At 30.1% G+C, this 25,247-nt stretch overlaps 3 protein-coding genes across 3 annotated transcripts; 1 reads left to right on the forward strand and 2 right to left on the reverse strand.

The window, feature by feature from the left end:
- Positions 1-141: 141 nt before the first annotated feature.
- On the reverse strand, positions 142-1,982 carry LOC147925711 (zinc finger protein JAGGED). The gene is made up of 5 exons (XM_087490464.1): positions 1,687-1,982; positions 1,495-1,589; positions 1,260-1,388; positions 932-1,016; positions 142-833 (listed from the first exon to the last, which is right to left on the reverse strand). Coding segments are annotated over exons 1-5 (762 nt in total). The 5' UTR covers positions 1,689-1,982; the 3' UTR covers positions 142-382.
- Positions 1,983-13,108: 11,126 nt separating this feature from the next.
- LOC147925712 (uncharacterized) lies at positions 13,109-13,498 on the reverse strand. The gene has a single exon (XM_087492734.1). It carries the CDS (start codon positions 13,496-13,498, stop codon positions 13,109-13,111), a length of 390 nt encoding a protein of 129 aa, XP_087348860.1.
- Positions 13,499-15,735: 2,237 nt separating this feature from the next.
- LOC104750667 (uncharacterized) lies at positions 15,736-17,886 on the forward strand. Its single transcript, XM_010472496.3, has 4 exons — positions 15,736-16,085; positions 16,259-16,474; positions 16,563-16,626; positions 17,026-17,886. The coding sequence occupies exons 2-4, from the start codon at positions 16,302-16,304 to the stop codon at positions 17,335-17,337; spliced, it is 549 nt and encodes a 182-aa protein (XP_010470798.1). The 5' UTR covers positions 15,736-16,085; positions 16,259-16,301; the 3' UTR covers positions 17,338-17,886.
- The last annotated feature ends 7,361 nt before the right edge of the window (positions 17,887-25,247 follow it).

Below are 25,247 nucleotides of genomic sequence, written 5' to 3' on the forward strand. Positions count from 1 at the left end.
AACTATGTTAACTTTAGTCTTAAATGAATTGGTTTAACATCGTTTTGCATCTGCGATTCAGTACGATAATTTTTCATTTTTGTATTTATACCGCACTAAATTCGAGTACTACACAAATCATAATGTTAGATATAACAATAATAATCACAAAACAAAACCGTTTGAGATTAAATATAGATATTCAACTAGACAAACAAAAAAAAAAACAGGAAAACAGGTCATTGTGGTAATAACACATGTAGGATCCATAACGTTTAGACAATTCTTGATCCCACTTTTACATAGACCCAACAAAGTAACAAATTAAGAGAACAAGAAAAATACCCAAAATAACAAAAGAAGATAAAGAAAAAGAAAAGCAGAGGGAATCTATTTTAATATTTCAGAGCGAGTGATGATCTTGGAACCGATTGATGGGGAACCTAAGAGACTGATCCAAACGCTGCCGTGAAGCGTCACTATCACGACCTTGTGGCGGTTCGAGCGGCGCACGGACGCTGGCGGAGTCACGGCTAGGGAAACCGGTCGGACCAATGGGTGCACCTACACAAGTGTAGCAGCTCGGTTCCACAGGACTATCGGCCATGTAATTAACAGTGGTTGCGGTGGGGAGGTTAGGGTTTGGAGAGATGCTTCTGCTCGCTCGGAAAGATGGGTTTAAGTAGTAGTCGTTGAAGTGGTTGTGAGGAGAGTATTGGTTTGAAGAGTATGGATATGGCGGCGGCGGCGGCGGCATGGGCGGTTGTGGAACCAAGTTTGTTGAGGAGCTTCCGGGGTATAGCATTGGTGATGAGTAAACCGACCGGTATATTGTTGGATCTGTAGTGTGATAGCTGCCAATAATTCCAATTATATCATTCATATGATAATAAAGCACATATTTACACGAAAATAATGATGTTAAGTACATTGAAGAGGTAAAAGAAAGTACCCGAAAGGTGAAATTCCAGGTGGGGTTATGGTATCGTTACGGTAGACCAATTGACGAGCTTGATTCAATGTCTCGGTCTCCCTCTCTTTAATATAAGTTCATAGAGAAAAAGGACACATCGATAGAGTTTTAGTCTTAAATGCGATTAAGCTACATCTACTCGTGTTTAGTTGTAGTCAAAGCATGGATGTGACATCAAGCATTTATCGAAAGACAAAGAGAGGGTTTATTTGGACGAACTAGAAAAGTGTGAATATGAAATGTGGATTATATAAAAGTTTAAAAGAGGTTGAAGGAGAGAGTAATATATGTATAAAAATGGACTTGCCTTGTCGGTGGCGATTCATGTGGCCACCAAGAGCTTGGGATTTGCAGAACTTGAGTGAACAAAATCGACATTCGTACACCTTCCCACTCTCATCTTTCCTATCTTTACTACCTTTCTTCTTTCTTTGACCTATTTACCAACAATGAAAAAAATCACATTAACACAATAATTCTAGTATAATCTAATAAACTTATATCTAACTAAAGAAAAAGTTAGGGTTTTATGGTATGCCTACCAGAGGAAGAACCTTCCTCGAGGGCTTGCTTATTGCCATCTTTAGAAGAATCATCTGGAAGATTGTTGAGGTCTAAGTAATTCTCCTCATGCCTCCTGTCCAAAATTTTCAATAAAAAAGGTGTCAATATAAAGATTTAGGAAATTATTAATGGAAGATAGAACTAAGAAAGTGATCTGGTGGGGCATATACATAGTAAGATTGGCGTGAGATAAGACTTCTCCCGAAGAGAGCTACAATAATTGAGAATATATTTTAGAAGACTTTCAGTTGGAGGCGGCACCACAAAAGGAAGAGAAAAACGTAGAGAGTAGTAAAAGTTAAATAAGAGAGGTTCGAAAGTTTTCTATCAGTTTATCTGCCACAAACCCTCCCTCCCATCTCTCTCTCTCTTTGTTTCTCTCTCTGCGTGTGGAAACTAAATTAGCAAAGTGGGTCTCGTGACCTTAAAAAGATAAGAGGGTAGTCATGTAGGTTTAAGGGGGTTTAATTAAACCAGAGAGAAAGTTTTTGTGTTTGAGTTTGTGTGTGTGTGTGTATGTGTGTGTGTGTGTGATGAAAGAGAGAGATGAGAGGGACATTTCCTGAGTGAAAGGAGATGCTAGGGCTACTACTCTAGAACCCTATTACTGTGCAATTAATTCATGTTAAAAAAGACAAACTCTTAATATTTTTTTGAAAGAGCTAGCTATTTTTTCAAAAAGAATCAATGAGTTTGGATCTTTTAGTTGTGTATACATGTATCTTTATAGAAAATCAAGAAAAAGTTATAGGAGATTCCTTTCAACTAGTTAAGTTAGTCGTACTTGCAAGATCGAACTGTGGATGGTGAAAGATCTTTGAACTTTAGATTTATAACCGTTTCAGCTGGTTGAAGATTAGAGCACGTTCATTAGTTTTTCACTTTTTCTCACCGTTGTTGGAAAAATTAATGCTATTTTATAGATATTCAGAAAATGTGAAAAACTTATGACTTGCTCTCATGAAATTAACCTCAAAATTGCACAAATAATGGAATGAAACATTAATTAAGTGTAACTTATTAGAAGAATAAACTAAAGAATATGAAAAACGTTGTGTTTTAATTAGGTTTAAGTTTAATTAAAATATAAGGCGTCTTATAAAAACAAGAGTAGTACTTTTTCAACAATGAATTAAATGTGGAAAGACACATCTAGCGAATCATTGTCTCTTGATAAAGAATCTTTCATGAATAGTTTGCAGCTACAAGATGGTCCTTGATGAACTTGTGATCCTCACTTAAGCATACAGAGGAAAGAACCAAGTAACTAAAAGAGAATAGATTTTATACTTTTAAGGACAATCCGAGACATGGCTAGTTCTATGGTCCTGCTGTTTTGAACAATACGTTTTGAGAAGTTTTACAATAAATATTTGTATATAAATGTGAGAAAAATGTTAGCTAGTAATGGTCCCCCATATGTAGATGCAATGTAATGCTATAGCTAGGCCTCTCCTGGGCATCCACATCAAAAAAATTTCTTTCAAAATTGTTTTTTGTACCCTAGGGTTTTGCAAATGGGACATGCAAGTGTTGCTATCACATAACTAATTATTAGGGTCCTTTGTGATCTTAACTAAGATATGCATGTCGTCTATTATCCTTACCTTACCTTCCCATTACTTGTTTTTATTAATTCCTCAATATCACGTAATTAATCTTGTCGTAAATTATCCTAGTTGATGTAATTCAATCAGTATTAAAACATTGGAATAATATCAAGTTCCCTCTATACCACATGCTATTTATTTTTGCAGAACTAACGTAAGATTTATAACATGTTCTGTCCCCATCCAATATATATTAACTTGTTTTTGCTTAGAACTCGGTTCCTTACGTTTGCGACCGTTTGATTGTGCGCATGGCGATGCTTATTAAATATATGAAAAAAAACATATAACTTGATGCTCTATATGCACTTCATCCATAAAAGAATGAATAAGATCAGTTAAAATAAATTAGTGTCCGTTCAATAGACATATTTCTCTCGTCTCTCTACTTGGAGAAGTGAGATGCTCAAAATTTTACATTTCACGGTCACGGAAGCGTGCGTCTCACGTGCCAAGTGGCTTGGAGGTCAAAAACTTCAAACCCCCCCCCCCCAAAAAAAAGGTATATGCTCGTGCCGACCTACATAATATAAAGGAATCTTTGTTTATAAAAAAGTCAAGCCTTATGTTAATACGATAACTCAATAAGCACACTATGACTCGATGAGCATGAGTGGGTTGACGGGACGGAGATTGATAATTTCGAGTTCATCAAATGAAAACCAATGGCGAAGAAGCCCAATCATAGTCGACAACTCGACACTAGCTAAGAACATATGTTCTTTGTCGTGATTTTGGTCATTTAGTTAATCTGACTTAATTATGTACTAATCATGAGATATAAGCAATCAAAAACCAAAAAAAAAAAATTGCATGTCAATATGTGCAAATCCAACAAAAGTTGGTCGACGATGATCTTAATTACATAACTATGATTGGATCCGTGCTACAGCGCGGAGGAATATCGATATGGTATAATTTAATATAAAGATGTAGGAGTATCGAAAACAAAACAAAAAAAAAAAAAAAAAAACTGCAATTCCTAAAAATTACACATTTACAGTGTGTGTTTCGACAAACCTACTTGCAAAAAAATACATTTGTTAAAATATCAAATGTAACCTTCTCTAACATATGATTGTGAATTTTACAAACCACATAACTCTTACAAAAATCATGACAGCATAATGAGTAATACTAAGAGGAATATTTATTGACATATAGTGGGTACTTACATATATTTTAACATTGTTTGGAGTTAAGTATGAAAAATATATAATACAGGACAAACAAAGAAAAATACGATCCATCGCACACACATATTTTTTTCATGTATAGTATTGGTACGTTAACTTTGACATTGGGGTTAATTGTTTTTTTTGTCTTCGTATACTATATATTTTAGAAAGGATTAAACATCATGAATATTATATTCAAAAATTCTAACTAACCAATTCAGGTAATTATAATAGTACAACAATCAAATACGTATTTTAGAAAGGAATAAACATAATGAATATTATATTCAAAACTTCTAACTAAGCAATTCAGGTACATTTTCCTGAGCTTCGACTACATAGTTAATTATCCATTTTGAAACCAATTCACATGTACAATAATATGAAAACAAAAGTTACAAACTAAATAATGTCCAAGAAAATACATATAAAAATGAAAAATGTAATAGACTTACCAATGCTTTCGATTTTCTAGAACAACCGTATCCACTAATTAAACATGGTGCAACTAAAATTAGATAACATTATAAATTAGAGATATAGTTAAGCATATAAAAATGACTTTACGGGTTAGGTTTTGTTTTTGCCTTCAAAATAGTATATTTTCCAAAACCTACAATTTCAAATAAAAGGACTAATATTAGATTAAAAAAAATGAATGAGAAAATGTCATTTCTATATTACTAACATATTAGAAAGTGAGAATTAGAGCTTACATATGATTCGGTCAAAACCACCAACTTTGTAATTTGTCACTTTTGTGTAAGTAGAGTATTGCTTCCAACAATGAACCATTTTCACCTTAATTTTCTAGGTTTGTTTGAAAGGTTTGATAGCATTGAGGCTTGTGAAACCATCATTACCAGCCATATTTTTGTTACAATTTTGCAAATAAAGTTTAGTGGGAAAATGAGAATGATATGAGAGTGGCACAACCTCATGATATGAGAGTGATTTTGGTCATTTAGTTAATCTGACTTAATTATGTACTAATCATGAGATATAAGCAATCAAAAACCAAAAAAAAAAAATTGCATGTCAATATGTGCAAATCCAACAAAAGTTGGTCGACGATGATCTTAATTACATGATAATATATAGTATCATTTTATTTTCTAATATTGGATACACTTAGAATAATATTAAATTACAATTTCGCCCAACACCATCGTTCGTTTGTTAATAATTTTTTTTCATAATTTGAATTAAAACTATCAACATTCTTTTTTTTTTTAACAAAACACTATAGTAGTTTAAGCGAATTCAATGAAGAACCAAGGTCTTTAATATTTTTTTTTGTGTGTCTAAGATGTTAATAAGATCTTAAGAAATTAGTATTGATTAGTATTTGTGTATGATAGATTTTTTTTTTTTTGGATTTATTTGGGTCAAATGTATAGAAAGTAGAGAATAGAGAAGTCGATATTTGTATACGAATTGTGACATGGTCAATAACTTCTATATTGGGTAAGATGATCAATTACTCGTTTCAGTATCCAACATATTAAGAAAATACATGAATGTAGGGTACAATTAATTAAAAATGATAATGATGAGGCTCCAAAAACCATATATAATTTTTTTTTTTTTTGTTATAATGATCTGCATAAGTTATGAGTAGGAGAGAGAGAAGGGGATCAGGTGAGAGAAGGACCACACTACTACTACAAGACTGTCACGGCTAGTAAGCTACGACTTCTAATCTCTCCCTCTTCATGTAACATCTGCAAGACTGCAACTCTCTTTCGGACAATCATACTTTTTACTCCTTTCTCTTACGTGGTCCTTCCTTGGGTTTTATTTTCACCTTTTTATTTTACAATTTTTTCCCCTATATTTTACTTTGTAATGGTTGAGATGAAGAAGAATACAGAATTTTGTATATTGATACTTCAAATAGTAGGAGCATAATTATTGATTGTTCTGTATCATCCTTGTCATAACTCGTAATAAAACCTGGTAGTGCGTGAGAATATGACATGTTGATGTGGTACATCCCAAAATATATATAAAAATTACTAATGCATTAGTGACTGATGACTTGATGTGAAACAAGTTGTTTATAAAAAAAGCAACAAGTTGAATAAGTGCCAAAATGTAAACTACACGATACTACGATTAAAATGTTGAACGTTCGATTTACAACAGTGAAACAATGAGTAATAATAAACTGACCTTTTTATCACCTACTTACCTTTTGTTCAAAAAGAAAAAGAAAAGAAAAATCACCTACTTGACCAATTTAATTATCTTTAAGGATATCTATTTATATATTAGTACGTATTGCTACGTGATAAGCACATTTTGTTTCATGGCTAGTGGCTACTACATCCAAGCTCTATAAGGTATGTGAATGTTTGAACAGAGTCAATAACATCTTACTTCTTTTTTACGGAGGTAGTACAAAAGTCTTAGAAACTTGATGAAACACGTTAAATAAAATGCAACAATTCTGGTACGTTGGGTTTGTACAAGAAAAGTCTCATTGATATGTTGGATTTGTACAAGAAAGTCCTAAGCCCGTGTAAGTTAATGGGCCATTTCTACAATGTCAATATAAAAACCCAAATATCATTCTGCCGTAATGTCAAATTCAAGGGACCTTATAAAGGAGAGAAGGGCCGTTAGACAAAGTATATGCGTACAAGAAATTGATGATACATGAAACACTCACAAGTGATCTTTATTTAGAAGTTAGAAATCATATAGAAGACCAAGATGAACTCTCTCTCTTTATTTTTTATGATTTAGCTTACTTTGACACCAAAATAAAATAAACCAATGAGCTATTTTGTTTATCATTAAACTAGAAAACACATTTATCATATATTTTTGTGATATCTAACAATGGTTCTAAACTTCTAATGTACGTGATTTCGGTAAAATGAGAAACGCAAACTGGACTTTGTTCAACAAAAAAAAAAAAAAAAAAAAAGAGAGAGAGAAACGCAAACTGGACTAGTGATCCCATCTATATGGGTTGCACTTTGATCCTCGGTTTTGATTTTGGAATTGGAGTAAAAGCCCACTGGGCTTCTGGGAGAAAAACAAAAATATATATGATGATGATTTATTTTTATTCTTTTTATTGTCCAATTATGGGACTTTTGTTTTGGTTTTATGCTAGCTATATCAACGTATCTTTTGGAAAAGTATGTGTACGGGAGGGTATAATTATAAAAGGTCTGATATGCTCAACAAGTGGGTGTGTATGATACATTTGATAGCAACGGGGTCCCATAAATATACGCTGACGATATTTCATTACAAAAAGAGTTTATAACCAAATTATACTTTTGATATATCTTGTTTAAATAACGAATGGTTGGTCCTAAACAGGTTACACTTGACAAGTGCTGCGTCAGATTGGGATCAGAATACAGCAATACAATTAAAATTATGCTCTTTTTATTTTAGGTGAATCAGCTACATAAATAATTGTAAAGTTTAGTTTAGTTTTAGGTATTAGATGAAGAAGTTAACCATTACAAACCAACCTTTTTAAAACTAAAGTGGATATATATACAGATTAATGTTAAAAGATAGATATTTACCAAAGAAAGTCAAAAATAGAAAAAAGAGTGGCCAAACAAAAAACTTACACTTAAAGAGGAGACTCTCTTGTCAATAACAATCCTATGAAGCCAATAGGGAAAACTTGTTACCTGACATAAGATTTCACTCAAAACTCCAGCATAAACCTTTTCTATTTTCTTTTTTGTTATTATGAAATTTTCTGATTTTTTTATATCTCAATTTTTAATAAATTGATGTTTTGACATTTTTACACATATTTATAAAATTTTGATTTTTTAAATTTATAATTACTCTATAGTAAATATATACAGTAGAACCTCTATAAATTAATAAGGTCGGGACCATGAAATTTTATTAATTTATAGAGGTTTTAATTTATCGATAAATTAATAATTATTAATTTATGAATAGAATTTTTTATCAGAAATTTAGAGTTTAGAAGAAATTGCTACTACTATTTTTCAAGGTGATGATGTAGTTGAAAAAAATATGACGGTACCTTTAGAACCAATTACACGTAAGGAAGCAATTACCGCGTCAAAAACTCTCTATAATTTCTAGATGCGATTTGAGAACACAACACCAGAAGTTTTTGATGCAGTCAGAAAGATTAAAGATGCTCTCCAACAAGAATGCAAATTCAAGAACAAACAAACAACAATAGATTCATATTTCACTAGATTTTCTTATATATATATATATATATATATATATATATATATACTAGTTTATTTGATTATTAATTTATGATATTGATGGGACCATATTTTTATATGGGATTTTCAAAAAAATTATTAATTTATTATTTTATCGAATAGTGTCCAAAATTATACTAGTCCCAACTTGGGACCGGAGAAATTTATTAATTTATAGAGGTTATTAATTTACCGAATATTAATATATAGAGGTTCTACTGTATATATATATATATATATATATATATATATATATATGTGTGTGTGTACATATAACCATTAGATAACATGCAATGTGGAAAAAGCATAAACTAAAAATTTATTTTAGGCTATTAATTACAAAATCAATATTTTAAAAACAAAAGAAAATTCTAAATTCTAAAACATCAACATATTAAGAACATAGAGAGTATTCTTCAACTCTTTTATTTTTCTATTTGTCAAAAATATACAAACAAAAACTAGTTCGGTAAAATTTAAAATCATATAAAAAAGTTAGAGATTTATGATTTGAAATTGATATATTTGTTTGCCTTGATCATAGCCACAATGAATATTCTGACATCTCAAATCGAAACGAAACGGATAATTTTCACCAATTTACTTAAAATCAGAAGATTATCGATATTTTTCTTATTTGCTAACTTTTCAGTCTCCACAAAATCTATACTAATAAAAAGTAGGAGCTATAAGCTCCTAAGACCGTCCACATAGGATTTTAAATCTCCAATTGTGATTAGATACTTCACTTATTAACATTTTATACAATTTCCAGAATTTTCTGTATTAAAAATTATTTTAAACAATCTATCATGATTTGACATGTCATTCATTAACATTTTTTAAATTTACAGAATTTTTTAGAAAAAGGAAAATTTTAAATTTATGGAAATCAAAGAACTATGCACAATATCCCACATCGGCTAGAAAATTTTTAAACAATGGTTCAGAACCAGTATAAATAAAATTAATATGCTTCCAACAACGAATGAGCAGGAAAGCTTGATTTGTCAGGCGTCCAAGTTTAAAAGTTTTATTTGGTTTGATTCGGTTTTTTATTTGATCAAAATAAAAGTTTCAAAAGTTTCAAGAAAACAAATTATAATATTTAAAAATTTTAATATTATAAATATTGAAACTTTTAAAAATTCTTAGCTTTTAAAATGTTTTTAAATATTATAATTTTTAAATTTTAAAAGTTTAAAATATTATAAATATTGACACTTTTTAAAAGTTTAAATATTATAAATATTGAAACTTTAAAAGTCCTTAGCTTTTAAAAAGTTTTTACATATTATAATTTTTAAATTTTAAAAGTTTAAAATATTATAAATATTGAAACTTTTTAAAAGGTTCAAAATTTAAATTTCGAAACCTTTTAAAAGTTTAAAATATTATAAATATTTATGTAAAACATAAATTTCTTATTTATCTACGTTTGTGCTTTTTATTTCTTATGAGCTGTAAAACATATTTTTGTGTATGATTTTATAGATAAGTTGATATTTTTTCATTAATTTTTTATTTTTTATCTTATTTTTTATTTTTATGAGAAAAGAAATGATTTTGTTCCTAGAGTTTGATGGATTAACAAGTTGTGTGGTAGTCTAAAAAAATGTTTTTTAGTGGAAGAAAGTGAAGAAGTTGACGAGGATGAAGAAGAAAAAGAGTATAGCGAAGAACTAGACGGTAAAAGTAATGATGACGATTACCACAAAATTTTGACAATAGAAATGACAAGAAAGAATATGAATAATAAGAAAACATTGAATAAAAAACATGAAAACATAGGTGGTAGCGATCAATTAAATATGAAAACGAGTTAAATTCATGATGATAAAATTGTTTTGTTTTTTTGGTGGTCAAAGAAATGGTTTAGGATATGTGAAGTCATCAGTTTAATTCGCCTCGTCTGGATATTGAGTTAAATTTATGATTTTTTTTATCAGATTTGATTTTATAACATAACTGATTTTTATATTTCAAAAAGTTGTGTATTTGAAATTTAACTTTTTCTTTAATACTAATTTAATTTTTTTATAATATAATATTTTACTACTATCATCAATCATATATAGTTTTTATTAGAATATATCAAATATACATATGCATAGCGTGGATTCAAAACCTAGTCTTTAAAGATAAAAGAGCTATTCAAGTCGATCGGCACAACTAAAAAAAAACAAAGAATCTGTTAACGGTAACTTCTAAACGTGGGTTCCCAAACGCTAAAAGGAACTGTCACACAATCACAAAACACAATCATGTGAAGTAAGTCCAAACAATCCTTTGGCTACCGTACACGTGCCTTATCTTTTAGAGGACGAGATCGCGTGTAATTGAAGCAAAGCATTTTTGCGTTTAAGGCGGTCCAGTTCTCTCTGATATTTATTTTTTTCTATTTTGGTAAGATATTTTTTTGTTTTAGAAAAACACATAAATCGGAATATAATAAAATAAAATAAAAGAAAACATTAATTATTACAATAATTTGAGAAGATCGCTTATACCGATGAGATTTCTCACGGGAGCAAGGGGACCGCTTGAACGTGGGTAGATGATAACAAAATTAAAATAACTATATGAAAAATAAATTAAAATATTTTTGTCGTAGTAAGTTTGTGTGACAGAGCAAATAAAATAATGATAAGGTTTTTAAGATCTACTGTATATAATCTTAAAAATTAAAGATCTTCTGATTTTTTTTTAATGGTATACTTTAATTGTTTTTTAGTGGTGGGACATCAGTAGTGAATGAGAGAAATGTAAAGATAGTGGGAGCTATTGTTTAGTAATTTTTAATTTTTATTTCATTCTCACAGTGGAAACTCCCTTGATTTAGTTGTTGGCATAAGGTTTATTAGAGTTGGAAGAAATTGTCCATCATAGATTTATATATAATAGTTTTCATAATTTGCTATTAATAATAAATTCATAATTAAAAAAAGAAAAAATATTCACATGCCAATGATATTTTTTGAATGTTTTTCCAAGAATGCGGTAGTTTATAAATTATGACTAAATATGTTTTTAGATTGATTGTCGAATGACACGTAGCTTATTAACAGATCTGACCTTTGTTTATTGTTTCTCCCCTCCCTCAGAAGTCAGATCTCATAGATATATTATTACTTAAGAATTGTTACACGAAAAGAAAAAAATATATACTTAAGAATTAAGGAGATTTATTACCGAAATTTTTCTATATTTCTGTTTGTTTATTTAAAAAAAATTGAGTACCAGATTTAAGTATATTAAATTTTCATTATATTATGAATAGTTACCAATATTCTTCATTTATCAAGTTTATGAATACTATTCAGTTATTTAATGTTTAGCAATAGTTTGATATACTAATGTATTATTGTACAAACAAAATTACCACAACACACTAATTTAAACCGGAGTTGCAATAGACCGTGTTTAAACTTCGATATTTATGTGCACCTTTCACAAATGATGACTTAACAAAATTTATAGTGAAAATAAACTTTTTTACTTTTTTTTTTAGTTTCTATTAACTATTAAGTAAAAAAAATTGGAGTATATTTCTAATTGATGCATTAAAATCATATTTATCTTCGAATTATCAGCTGCCATGTTATAGGAGTTATATTTTGAATTATCGCACATAGCGTCCTGTAGTTTAGTGATAACCGTAATTTTATTTGTCAAATGTTCTTAACTTACTTGTCATCAAAAAAACGCTTCTACAATTGATAGACTGGAAATCTAAAGCTTGGCTTTTTACGTGGCCAAATTGTTTCTAGTATTTGATAAAAAAAGTTATGAGCTCGCTTACCAAAACTAAAACTGATAACTAGATATTTTGAGACACAAAACCGGTTGTTGGTATGGATACCTTGAATAGAAAAATTAGTTGACAGTTGACACAATACATTATACATGTCCTAGAAATTAGTAAGTATGATTTTCGAATAACCGAAATATTATTGAAGTAATACAAAAAATGGTTTAGATAACATATGACTGTTGTCAAGAATAGAAAACAAGATAACAACGTATGACTATAGCCGTGTTCGTTTAGTTGTCGCTGAGCGACACTCAAAATAGCACTCATTTTAAAAAAAATTAATGATCCAACAACACATTTGCTATTGAAAAACATAAAATAGCGATGCAATTATCGTTTAAATGAGATGCCATATAAAGCAGTGATATTAATTATGACGAACAAAAGCTGTAACAATGAAAGAAAGAGGGAAAACCAGAGACAGTTATAGAAGAAAAAACCAGCATTGTCAATTCAATTTTCCGATCGCCAGAATATGTTGCTGCGACACGAAAAGAATAGGGCTATATGTAAATGTCAATGCAAAACCAAAATCATTTTTTTTTTGTCATCTGGTTTTTCCATTCATATGAGAAGGGATTACATAGTGTAGCTTTGTAATCTAATCAAAAGCTACTAAGGAAAAGTGATTTAAACAGTTCATGTAACCACTTGGGTGATCCCATGGATACATAAGATTGCAAGAATGCAAGATCAGGAACACTTTAAGCTATGAGAGAGGCACCTCTATTTGATTCTGGTTTCTCTAATTGGACACTTCAGTCTTGTATTCTAGTTAATTGCAGAAGCATTTCTGATTGTTGGTGAACGTAAGATGGCCAAGCTTTTGGTCTGTTTATCGCACCAGTCAGTATCGGTGATTCAGAGGCGAAGATTATTTTCGAGACTTTGTGGCTATACATGCTTTGAGCAGCCCATAAGAAACTCTGAAAATCTGCATCCTCTTTGTTCAAAGAGTTAGCCAATGCTTTTCTGCTGTGTAGCAGAACTGAACCTCTTTCATCCCTAAGAACCCAAGCTGCACCTGAAACCGAGTTCTTTTTTACTCTTGACGTGCCTATGTTGCACTTTAACCAACCAGAAGGTGGTGGTTTACATTTTGTCACATCCCATAATTCCTCGGTTTCTTCCTCTATTTCGCATTCCATATCTACTTGTTGAGACAAACTCCATTGTTCAGCGTCCTCTCTAATCTTTAGCAAAACCAAAATCATTGAAAACGCAAAAAATTAGCACTCACAAAAAAAATCTAAAATACATTTGTTATATTTTCGATCTAGAATTGACAATTTTATATGCATGTTCATCAACATATATATAATTTTAATAACTATCATTTTATAAGGGGATTTTCAAAAATAACTTTTTTTTCCAACTGGTATTATTATTAAAACACTTGGTTCCAACCAAGGTAGAATACAAAGTGGAATACTACGCTCAAATGAGGGGAGACTTAAGCCGACGGACTACAAGAATGTCCTCGGAGTCAAAGGCCGGAGGAAAACAAGATTTTCCCCGAAACTAACAAAGTTCACAAAAAAACCATACATAACAGAGCATTTGATAACAAAAACGAAAGGGAACAACAACCTTAATCTAAGAAAAAAGCAACCGGCCATGAAACCTTAACATAAACAATAGAACCAAGAGAGCAAAGAACTTCTTCTTCTAACACACAAACGGATGAGATTTACCAAGGATGCCCACGACCAACTCAAGAATAACATCAACCACCTCCTAACACGATGAGAGCCGATCTCTCTTAACCAAGAACCATGGACTTCATAACACGGCAAGCAAGACCACTCACTTAAGGAAGCGACAACGATGTTGATACGCCAAAGAACGTCAAACTAGAAGTCTTCAAAACGCGAGGAGCGAGGCCTAACTTCTCGTAGAACACCAATCATATAGACGAGACCGACGAAAACAGAGAAGACTATCACCCACTATGAACAAAAAGAAGAAGAAGGAACTCGGCAAACTTAAGGTTCTACTATCACATTCAAACAAAACGAAACCTCTGCTTAGAAAGGAGCCGAAACATCCCAATCAAAAGCTACTAAAACTGCTCAATACTACTAAGGACCACCATAAATCTATCACTAACAACAACCAACTAAAGCGATTCCATCTAACCCTAGCAAAACGTCGAAGAAGAAACGACCAGACGGCCGACTTACTGGACAGCAGAAACAGACGAGACCATGGCCATGGATTCACGAAAACCAACTCTCGAGATCCTCCAACAAGAATAGAGCACCCGCTAGATCTATAGATCTCGGACACCCAACAACAACCCTCTCTGGAGCAGCTGACCACCGACATAACCAAACACCCTCGCCGTGAAGATCTACCATTTCTACCACAATAAGCTTTTCTCCAACGAAATACAAGAGATAAACGAATTGCAGATCCAAAAAACTACAACACAAACGAAAAGGGGAAGCCACTGACAGCGTCGACGAGAAGCGCCAACCATCGTAGTGACTTCCCAGTCACATATCTGAAAAAACTAGGGTTTTGGTGTTTGGGAGAGGGAGAGAGCGGCTAAATAACTTTTTCATATGTCACTTTTAAAAAATATCATTCTTATATTGTGCTTTTTTAAAAATACCTCTTTTCTATGTGTAAAACAACTAAATTCTAAGCCTTAAACTCCAAATACTAAATCTTAACCCCTTAAAATTATATCTTAAATGTAAAATAGAAAACCCAAAACATTAAAAAAGTTATAAAACAATTTAACATATTGTAATTATGTAAAAAAGATAATTATGTAAAAGAAGATTTTTTTGAAAAAATATACCAAAAATGATATTTCTAACAAATTCTCCGCTTTATAAGAAATCTAAAATACATTTGTTTTATTCTCCATCTAGAAGTAACAATTTTATAACCATGTATTCATAAAAATCTATATAATTTCAATAAATGATATGTTGATAATATTAATTTAAAAATGGTAAACTATAATTAAGTTTGATTATTTACTGCTGATATTTTTTTTTGCTAATTCAGCAACTGCTGATTCATATTGTAATTGTATAAGTTATAACATAAATAAAATATTATTTTACTCGATAACATACTATTTATCAAAGTAAATAAAAACGTTTCAGTTACAAAGTGATTAGTCCATTTTATCCATTATTTTTCGAAATTCTATATAACGAATAAAATAGACTAAATATATATATTTCCTTTTATATCATATAAAATTGTATTGTTTTTTTTTTTCCGCAGAAAATTGTATTGTTATCAAGTTAACAAAGAACAAACCGAAACATCCCTAATCTAATCATACCTAAACTAAAATTCCCTAAAAAAGGTATATCAAAATATTTCCTTACTATAAACTACCAAAAGAAATCTTAATTAAAATAGAAACATAATAAATTCATAACATATCCATCGAGCAAAACGACCCCTTTAATATTTTATTTCAATATAAATATTTTGTTTTTTGAAAAAAAAAAGAAAGGAAAAAAAAAAAAAGGGTATGGCCCTATAAATGAACAAAGGGACCTCAACAATCTCCTCTTCTCTCGTCGTCGCCGTCTCCTTTGGCCCTAACTAAACACACACACTTCACGCTCTCTCTTCTCTCTCACACCTTTCATCATCCCTTCTTCTATGTTCATCTAAGCTCCTCCCTTCTCTCTCTCTCTCTCTCCTTCGCCGCCATAGCTTTCACCACTCCCTTTAAACAAAGCTGTACAGTTAAAGCTTAAGGTACGAACACGAATCTTATCTTTAAATCCTTCAGATCTGTGAATTTGGCTTTCAAAAAATAACGGATCTGTTCTCGTTTTGTTGTTAATTTCAGATTCAGATCTTGCGTTTTTGTTTTTTTGCTTAGAGATCTAATTTTCAAAAATCTCTGTGTGTGTTCATATGTGAATCAGGTTATTTTGAAAAAAAATTTTGTTTGAAAAAATTTGGAAAAAGATGAATCACTTTGCGGTACAACCAAACGCGTTCGCAGCTGGTGGAGATTTGAGAAGCTCTGTTTCAGTTGTTGAAAGAGATCAAACCACCGTCGTTTGCCCAAAACCACGTCGTATTGGTCTCCGTAACTACCATAATCATCATCCTTCTCGATCTCTCCGTTGCTACTTCAGGTTTTGTTGAATTATATTAAAATCCTCACTCCTGTGATTGATTGATTCAATTTGACTGAGATTGGTTTGTGATTTTTGTGTGTTTCAGTCATCAATTGGAGCTATGTGAATCTAAAGCAGAGACTGATATCTTAGATATCATACTCACCAAGGTTTGTATTCTTCTTCGTTCTCCTTAAATTTTAGGTGATATTGAGTTGTTTTTGGTAGGTGAAACTTTGGTAAACGATCTTTTTCAATCAAAAGAAACTAGTAGCAAGTCGGTTTCTTGAAAATATTATTCTAGAAGGAAAATAAAAAGTAGTAGTGTATTAACCGTGTACGATTCTTGATTATATATAAAAAAAGGGAACATGTGATCGTTGTGTGTGTGTGTGTATTTAGAGGACTTTGTCGAAAACTTTAGGAATAAAGACGTCTTCTTCGAGTTGACTCCTTACAGCACATAGTGTGGGTCACCTATGTTTCTTTAAACCATTTAAGCCAAAAGAAGTGTATGAATTATATAATCATGGAGGAGGAGACTGATGATGATGTGTTTTGGTTGACAGGATGATTATGGTACAGAACAAGTTCATACGCAGCAGGTAATAGACTCGCCGTCCCCGTTTTTATGTGGGTCGCCGCCGAGCAGAGTCGCTAACCCATTAACACAGGATGCACGATTCAGAGATGACATCGTACTAGTCTCTTCACCACCGGTGGGTTTACCTCAGTCATCTCCTTCTTCTACTTCCTCTGGGAGGAAAGGAGGAGGGTGTGTTGTTAGAGGCAATTTTGGTAACAGCCCAGCGGTTAGGATTGAAGGGTTTGATTGTCTTGACAGGGACAGCAGAAACTGCTCTATCCCTGCCTTGGCTTAGAGATAAAAAAAAACAACATCGAAACACCCTTTAGGGATTTTTCATACAATATACTCTTTTGAATTAACTCACAAGAAAACCAAATTAGTGGCGTCGTAAATATAAGTAGTGTTAAGGAGATTGAGATGTTGTGTGGAATCTTTTTGAAGGGGGTAAAGAGTAAGAAGAGTACGAGATCGATCGATCTATTGGAGTTTGCTTCCTTTTTTTTTTCACGAGTGTAAATAGGTAACGGAGCAAAATTTCTGGGTTTAAGTTTTTTTATATAAGTTTGTAGTGTTTTTAATGGGTCATATCTTGTAAGTATTAAGGTGAGGGAAAAATAAAAGTTTTAGGTTTTGGGAGAAGTATTAAATATATTTGGGAAGGTTTCTTTGTATGGTCATTTGTGTAAAGTAAAGAAGGTTTGAGACCAAATCAGAGATAGAAGAAAGAAAGATATTTTGGGTATTAGTTTTTTTTTCTTTTCTTTTGAGAGTCGGTTTCGAAGCTGAGAAAAAAATTTGTACAAAATGAAGAAATTGAAATGATATTTTTTTACTTATGAAAGCAGCGAATATTGTTGTTTCTGATAGAGATGATGTAATGAGTAAATAAAAAGAAAAGCTGTGAACTGAGATGTGCCATGTGTTTCACAAACGTTGGAGACTCAGTTCAAAATATCTGGTTGGTTTAATTATTATTATTTTACTTTCCAGAACAAAAAAATTAATGTGGTTATTACTTATTAGCAACAAAACTTTAAGAATTATGACTTCATTCAATTGTAAAGTTGAGATAAATTAGTTAAAGATGTGAGTAAAAAATCAAGAGTTATATAAAATAACTTGAGAAAGTGTTAAAAAGGTAAATGAAAATGTGTGAATATATTCGTGATAAGATAAAGTGTGGGTTTTTTATTTTTAAAAAAAAAAAGATAGGGAGAAAAAAAAAAAAAAGTAAGAACATGCGGTCTCTCTCAGCATCTTCTACGCTTTTGGTTACAAGAATATCGTCAGATCTGTGAAAGTCTGACACTCTGCTTCTGCTACTGTTCCCATTTCATTTTTAAAAAAATTTTAACTTTTTATTCTTTTAATAACTCACCAGTTATTATTTATTATGTTTTGGTAGAAACTAAATTGAAGTATAGAAATGTCTGAATAACAATAAAAACAATTTTTTTTATTTATGTAATTTTAAAATAATTAAAATATGTAAATTTAAACAAAAAATAATCATATTAGCAGAGAGTAATCAAATAATTAATTTCTTTAAAAGATAAGTTATTAATCGAAATAATACAGAGGGATTTTGATCCTCGTCTCGTCATGCCCAATCTGAAACTATTTCACACATTCACTAAAGTTGTCGTTGCAAAAACGACCAACTATCGCATACCACTCTTCTTTATCCACTAGCTCTGTTAAGGCGGACTAGACCTCACTAGCCTCGACGTTGGAGAGAAAGATGTGGTTGACGAAGAAATTCGCAGAAGAATGGGGAGCCACTGGAGACTCTCTCACATAGGTCTGCCTACTAAATAACTAAATGTAGAATTATCAAAAGTATGAGCAAATTTTTAGTACAACTGAAAAGTAAGGGGGTGTTATTGGATAGTGGTTTTAAAAAGAATTTGACGTATTTAGAAATCAGGTGTTATTCAATTGTGTATTTTAAAAAATCCATTAAAATCTAGTGTTATTTAATATCTTCTGGATTTTGTATGATTTTGGATGTTAACGTACTTTGCTTCTAAACAGAATACCACACTTTTCTCAAGAATTTCATTTTTTTCTCCTCTCTCTCTCGTGTTTAACATATTATAGTTTAATTTTTTTTATCTCAATCCTTTTATATAATCATACTTATTCAGATCTGTGTTATGATCTGTAACTTTTTTTTTCTGGGTTTATGATATAATCACACTTTTTTTTATGGATTCAATGTCTATTTTCTTCCTACACAAACCCTATGTCTATAATCACACATATTCATCAGATCTGAGATATTTTTGAAATTTTTTTTTTGTGTCCTTTAACTTTTTTTTCTGGGTTCATGATCTGTAACTTTTTTTTTCTGGATTCACTTATATAATCACACTTTTCTTTTTCTGGGTTCAATATTTGTTTCTTCCATGACTTGTGTAAAAGTTTAAGTGTTGTTAATTTAATATGGTTTTGGGATATAACATTGTTTTTGGATAATATTTTTCTAGAAATAACTTAAAAAAAATCTATAACAATCACCAAAAATACATTATCAATGTCTTTCAAATCCACCTAATATAATTATAAAATCCACACAAATACATTAGACTTTTAAATCCACTAATGTCCAGCGTTAATTAAAATCCTTAAACCAATAACACTCCCTAAATCTTAAGTTCTCACAATATCTAAGAAAATAGAGAATTTTTTAAACTATGATAAATATAATCTTGCTTTGTTTGTTTTATGTTTTCCAATTTTTTTCCCTAAATAACTAAGAGGTTCATAGTCAAATCTTGTACATCCATTCAGTCCTGAGACCTTTTATATTATCTCGTATCAAGCGCCACTTGAACCAGCGATCTCTAAGTTTTCCAATTTTTTTATAAATACTTTTTAATATTAATACAAATTTTTCATTTTTGTTCAGCTATTGACAAGTTAACTTTTTTTTGTGAACGAATTGACAAGTTAACATATATGCTATTTTAACATATAGTTTCAAAACAATATCTCATACAAATAAAAACCTTAAAGAAAATAACAACATAATATTACCCATTAAATATAGAACTGGAAAGAAAAAAAAAATAAAGAAAGAAGAAGAGATCTTTCCCCCAATCAGGATAAATTGCATCCTACTCTAGGAAGTTACATTTTTGAACGATTAAAAAAAAGTGTTCCTTTCTTAGTGATTGAAGATTTGATACTTGATGCATTTTCCTATATGTTGGAAGAATGAAGATCCTTCAATGTAGAGTAGTCCACGGATCAAAAAATCACATATGGAATTTCAAAGACTGGACATATTCTCTAAAGCCCACTGGAAGCTTTTTTCACCTCCTTATCTAATAACATCACTACCAATATAGGCGAAGACTATGTATATGTTAGAAAACTTCCACGACAGTCTCTAATTACCTGGACAGTTGTAGTCTCATTCATATACTTTAAGTTCCGCTTCATATATTTTCTCAATTTTATCTATTTTTAAAATCATAATTCAGAGTATTAAGAATAGATCTCTAATACCTGCAACATTAACCTAAGAATATAATAACACCCTGATAATTAACAAACATAGGCTGCCGTCATATTTGGATCTTGATCCTATGCCTTCATAGTCCATTCTTGTCTTTATAATCCCAAAGAGATTTAAATCGACAAATATCTATCATAGTCAAAATAACACAAAGCAAGCAAGAGGTTCGTGAAAAAATAAAGTAAAAGGAAAACTATAAAGTCAAAAACAATAGCGAGAGGATCGAGAGATATAGTTTGAAGAAGAGAATTATCAACGATTCAACATGTTGTCAAAAACATTTTGTAATAATTAATATACTGTAGTTGACAAAAAAAAAAGACATGCATTTATTAAAGAATAAAATAAAACACATACTTATAGAATAGAAGTAATAAATAAAGTTTGGGAGAAGCGAAAGGATGTACATAGCGGAAAAAATGTGGAGCGCCGATAAAACTGACCAAAGAGAAAGGTCAATGGGGAAGTAAGTAAACGTAAGTAGTTTGGTTTCGAGAATTGTGCAACCCATTCTCACATGACATTTGTCTCCCTCTTTCTTCCTACTTCTTCCTCTTATTTAATGATCTCAAACCAATTTTATAATATCACAGTTACACCCTAGGTGAATAAACAAACAACCATCTAGACTTTTTTTTTTTTCTTTCTTCTACATACATAAATAAACCTCTCATAAAACTAACAACTAGATATTTATTGTTCCTGCCAATAATTTACATAAACAATTACATGATGATTTTCAAAAATGTCCTAATATAATTTTTTTCTTCATTCTTTTAATTTATTGTTGAACTTGTAATAGAGTTAGCATAAGAAAACCTTTGATTAACCCACTTTGCAAAAACAAAAAAAACATTCATTAAAATGGAAAAATTTCGATGTCAATCATTTTTTTTTGTTTATTTTTATTTAAATGTACCAAGACAAATGTATTGAGACCAAAATTTTATTGATTATTATTAACCAAAACTTTTTAAAAAAAACATATTAAACAAATTTTAAGTGTGTAAGTTTGTAGAACTAAAAATTTAGATGATTATTATAATATCTAGAGACTAATTATAAGTATTTCATTATTAAACACACTATATTATTATTTATCAAGATACTAATTACATATGTATATATATGGTGGTAAAATAAAATTGTTTTTTAATATTTTATTTTAAAGTATATGTTTGTCTAATAACATTTCTGTTTTTACTTTTCCATTATCGCTTAAAATTTGTTCTTTAAAAAAATTACATCGTTGTTGTCACAAATTTGATGCATCGATTCTTCACCAGTATTTCGATTTTAATCTGCGGTATATCGCGTGCATATAATTTATATTATTATTTATATTTTATATTGTATTTTTTATTTAAATATTAGATGTTTTGCAAATAGATAAATAACTAAATTTTCTGGCCGTTTGTGCGGCTAAATGTTTATATTAATTTTTAACTCGTAATATACTTTATGACTATTTGTTTGTTATATTTAGTTTGTTTTGTTTGGTGTTTGAGATTCTATTTTGATTTTTAAGTATTATAACAAAAATAAGGGATCTAAATACATAATAAATTATTTATACGCTATGATTAAGTCACATTTTTCTTAATGATTTAATTATTTTACACAATCTTAGTTAAATCAACTTAATTTTGTATGTCAATTATTTTAATATTAATAGTGTTTACAAATAATAAAATGAGGATTTAACCCGTGTTAGCACAAATTTAATGTTATTTTATTAATTCCAACATGTCTTTTTTATAACTTATTTACTATATAACCATATTATATAATATTATAAACTTTTTTAATAATACATATTCGTAATATTTTAGAATTTATTAAGTTTATCTATATTAATTATAATATATAAATCAATTTGAATAGAAATTCTTCTTAAATTAAGAATGAAAGCTCACAAGTTTTAGAAAACCAATGGGAATCAAATTGTTAATTTTCTTTGTTTGCAAAGGATTAAAAGATAAGATATTTTCAAAACACAATAGAAGATGTGGTTAAATATAACATAGTTTATGTTTTCATATTGATTTTGCTATAATTTTTTTAGTTGGAATGAAATGTAAAATATTTAGGAAACAAAATCTGAAATAATGCTATTATTTGAAAAAAAATTTGAATGGATTAGTTTTATAAATAAATACAAATAAAAGGGTAGAATACAAAATGTACTTTAAATAATGTATATAGATTTTTGTAGTTCTAAAGACTAGGCAAAACATTTATGATTGAATCGTTTTGATAGAAATGGCTATTAATTATATGGGCCTGAAGTCTACGTTGGCCATTACATAAGGTTCCAAATTATTAATTACTGTGTAGATATGTGGCCCATTTAAGCTTTGTGTACAGTTATAGGCCATTAGAAATCGTGTTGGTTTTTTAACACAAGGGATGTGTAAATTTTACAAAAAATCGATTAAGATTATATGATTTGGAAACAAAATCATGAAATTTAGCATGTCTTTGGTATATGCATTAGCTAATGAGCTGGTAGATAATGGACAGATGAGGATGCATGTGTTGGTGGAGTTTTGTAGCAAAAACAGGCATTAATGGTTTTCACAAGTTTTAGTTTTTATGTGATATTTGTTCTTTTAGTGCTCTGCCCAAAAATGAATATAAATTTGCTCTAGGTGTTTTGGATAATGTTGAAGATATAATATTAAGTCGGCATCTCCCAATTCATGAATTTGCTGAATTAAAAACTTTATCGAGTTGGGTATAATATAAGTATATTAATTTGCTGAGTATTTAGTATTTACTTATATTGAGTTGGATATAATATAACTATACTTATTATACTTCATGAAACGCACATATGTAATACACGTACGTACGTGACTTTGTTAATTGCTGTGGATATGACTCGGGGGCATGTGTTAATTTTTAATGCTACAAGTTGTGTAGTTTTATTTTTGGTTTAACGCTTCAGAGGTAGTTTAAACACTTAAAACTAAATCTAATACATCTCATAACTCCTTTTAAGTATTCAACACCTTAAACATATTTTTATTAAATCAACATATAACTAAACCGTAGATATTTATAATGCAAAGATTATTTGATTTTATGTTTGTACAAAAGCTCTTTAATTCAAAAAAAAAAAAAAAACTAACTCAAACGAAAGCTCAAAACAGTCCAACTCAAAACTTTATCGGTCATTTATTATAAACACAATTATTGAACTAACCCCATCGGCAAAACAAAAACGTGGCTGGTGATAGCCTTTGATGGTGACTGAGAGAAGCAAATGAAAGTAGACGAAGAGAAGGTCCAATTGCCACTTGCCCCTTCCGATCCCCACATACAATATTCAACTTGACCCTTTCCAAACAAAATTGTTTTTTCTTTCACATTGTTATCTTTATTTTTAGAAAATGTTTTTTTCCCTAATCCATTTCGGGTAGTTACACCCCCACTAGAAAAACACAACATGTACATGAAGACACATACCTATCAATAATAGACCTATCGTTCAATAAAGGTTGTCGACAGAAAAAAAAATTAATAGTTAAGGTTATTGTATTATACTGATTAGAATGTTCAATCCGAAATTTAAGATTGCTTATATGCGGGTTGATTTGTTTGGACTTAAAAAATTTGACATCGAATAAAACATAATTTATATATTTTTAAAAAATTTTAATAAAGAAAACAAAATTGAAGTTTCAATTTTTTTTGTTTGTTATCATTGTTTAATTGGCAAATTAGAAGCCTCTTTTTTAAAAATCAGATTCGAACATGGATTTGATGAGAATGAAAACAGAGGTGAATACTATTGACTCACTTGCTCCTTCTTTTTGCGTTTCAAATTAAATTATAAAAAACATATGTTTGATGTAGTTGAACAAAAAAAAATAAACAAAAACCTTTATTGAGTAGGGTTTATTTTAAATAAAAGTATATTTTATTATTTTATAACCAAACAATTATTAAAAAAATAGATAAGAAAATTGTTCCATCTAAGATCAGTTTGGATCAAGTTTTGAACTCGTTACTAGTAATTTTAAATTATATTCAAAATGTGTGGTAAAACATATTTAGACAAAATTATCTTCTCTTTTTTTCTTGCACACAAAAAAGACAAGATTATCTCCTGCCGTCACGAACAAGAAAGGGAAGTCCAGATGATCTCCAATCTCCAAGACTAAATATGTCGATGATGCGCTAAAAGTATATTATCAACTACTACAATTTAGCTAAAACCAATTAAAATTAATATAAGAGGATATGGCGTGCAGAAGTAGGCACATAATAAGACGTGGTTGAGTTTCAACCTAACACAAAAAACGCCGTCGACACTGAGTTACAAAGTCTGAAGGTCATTGGATTCCAACTCAACCATACAAAATTCACTTTTGAAAGCAAAGTACTACTATTATCTAGGCACTTTGTTAAAATTCCACCTATGACTAACTAGTAATAATCTAACAGGCCTAGAATAATACTAATATTATATAGAGAATATGACCATTCGCTTTTATAATTAATATCCTTTTTTTTTTTTTTGGCGACTAATATCCTTTACAAGATGATACAAAATTAATATCCGCTTTTATAACTTAATTTTACTTTCTTTATAATTTCGTAACTATGTATTATAATCAAAAAAATTAAGTTATAATTTTGATAGATATAATTTCTTTGAATTATAACTACAT

The sequence above is a fragment of the Camelina sativa genome, chromosome 16, assembly GCF_030686135.1.
Source record: "Camelina sativa cultivar CO46 ecotype springtype chromosome 16, ASM3068613v1".
In the NCBI taxonomy this organism is placed as follows: domain Eukaryota; kingdom Viridiplantae; phylum Streptophyta; class Magnoliopsida; order Brassicales; family Brassicaceae; genus Camelina; species Camelina sativa.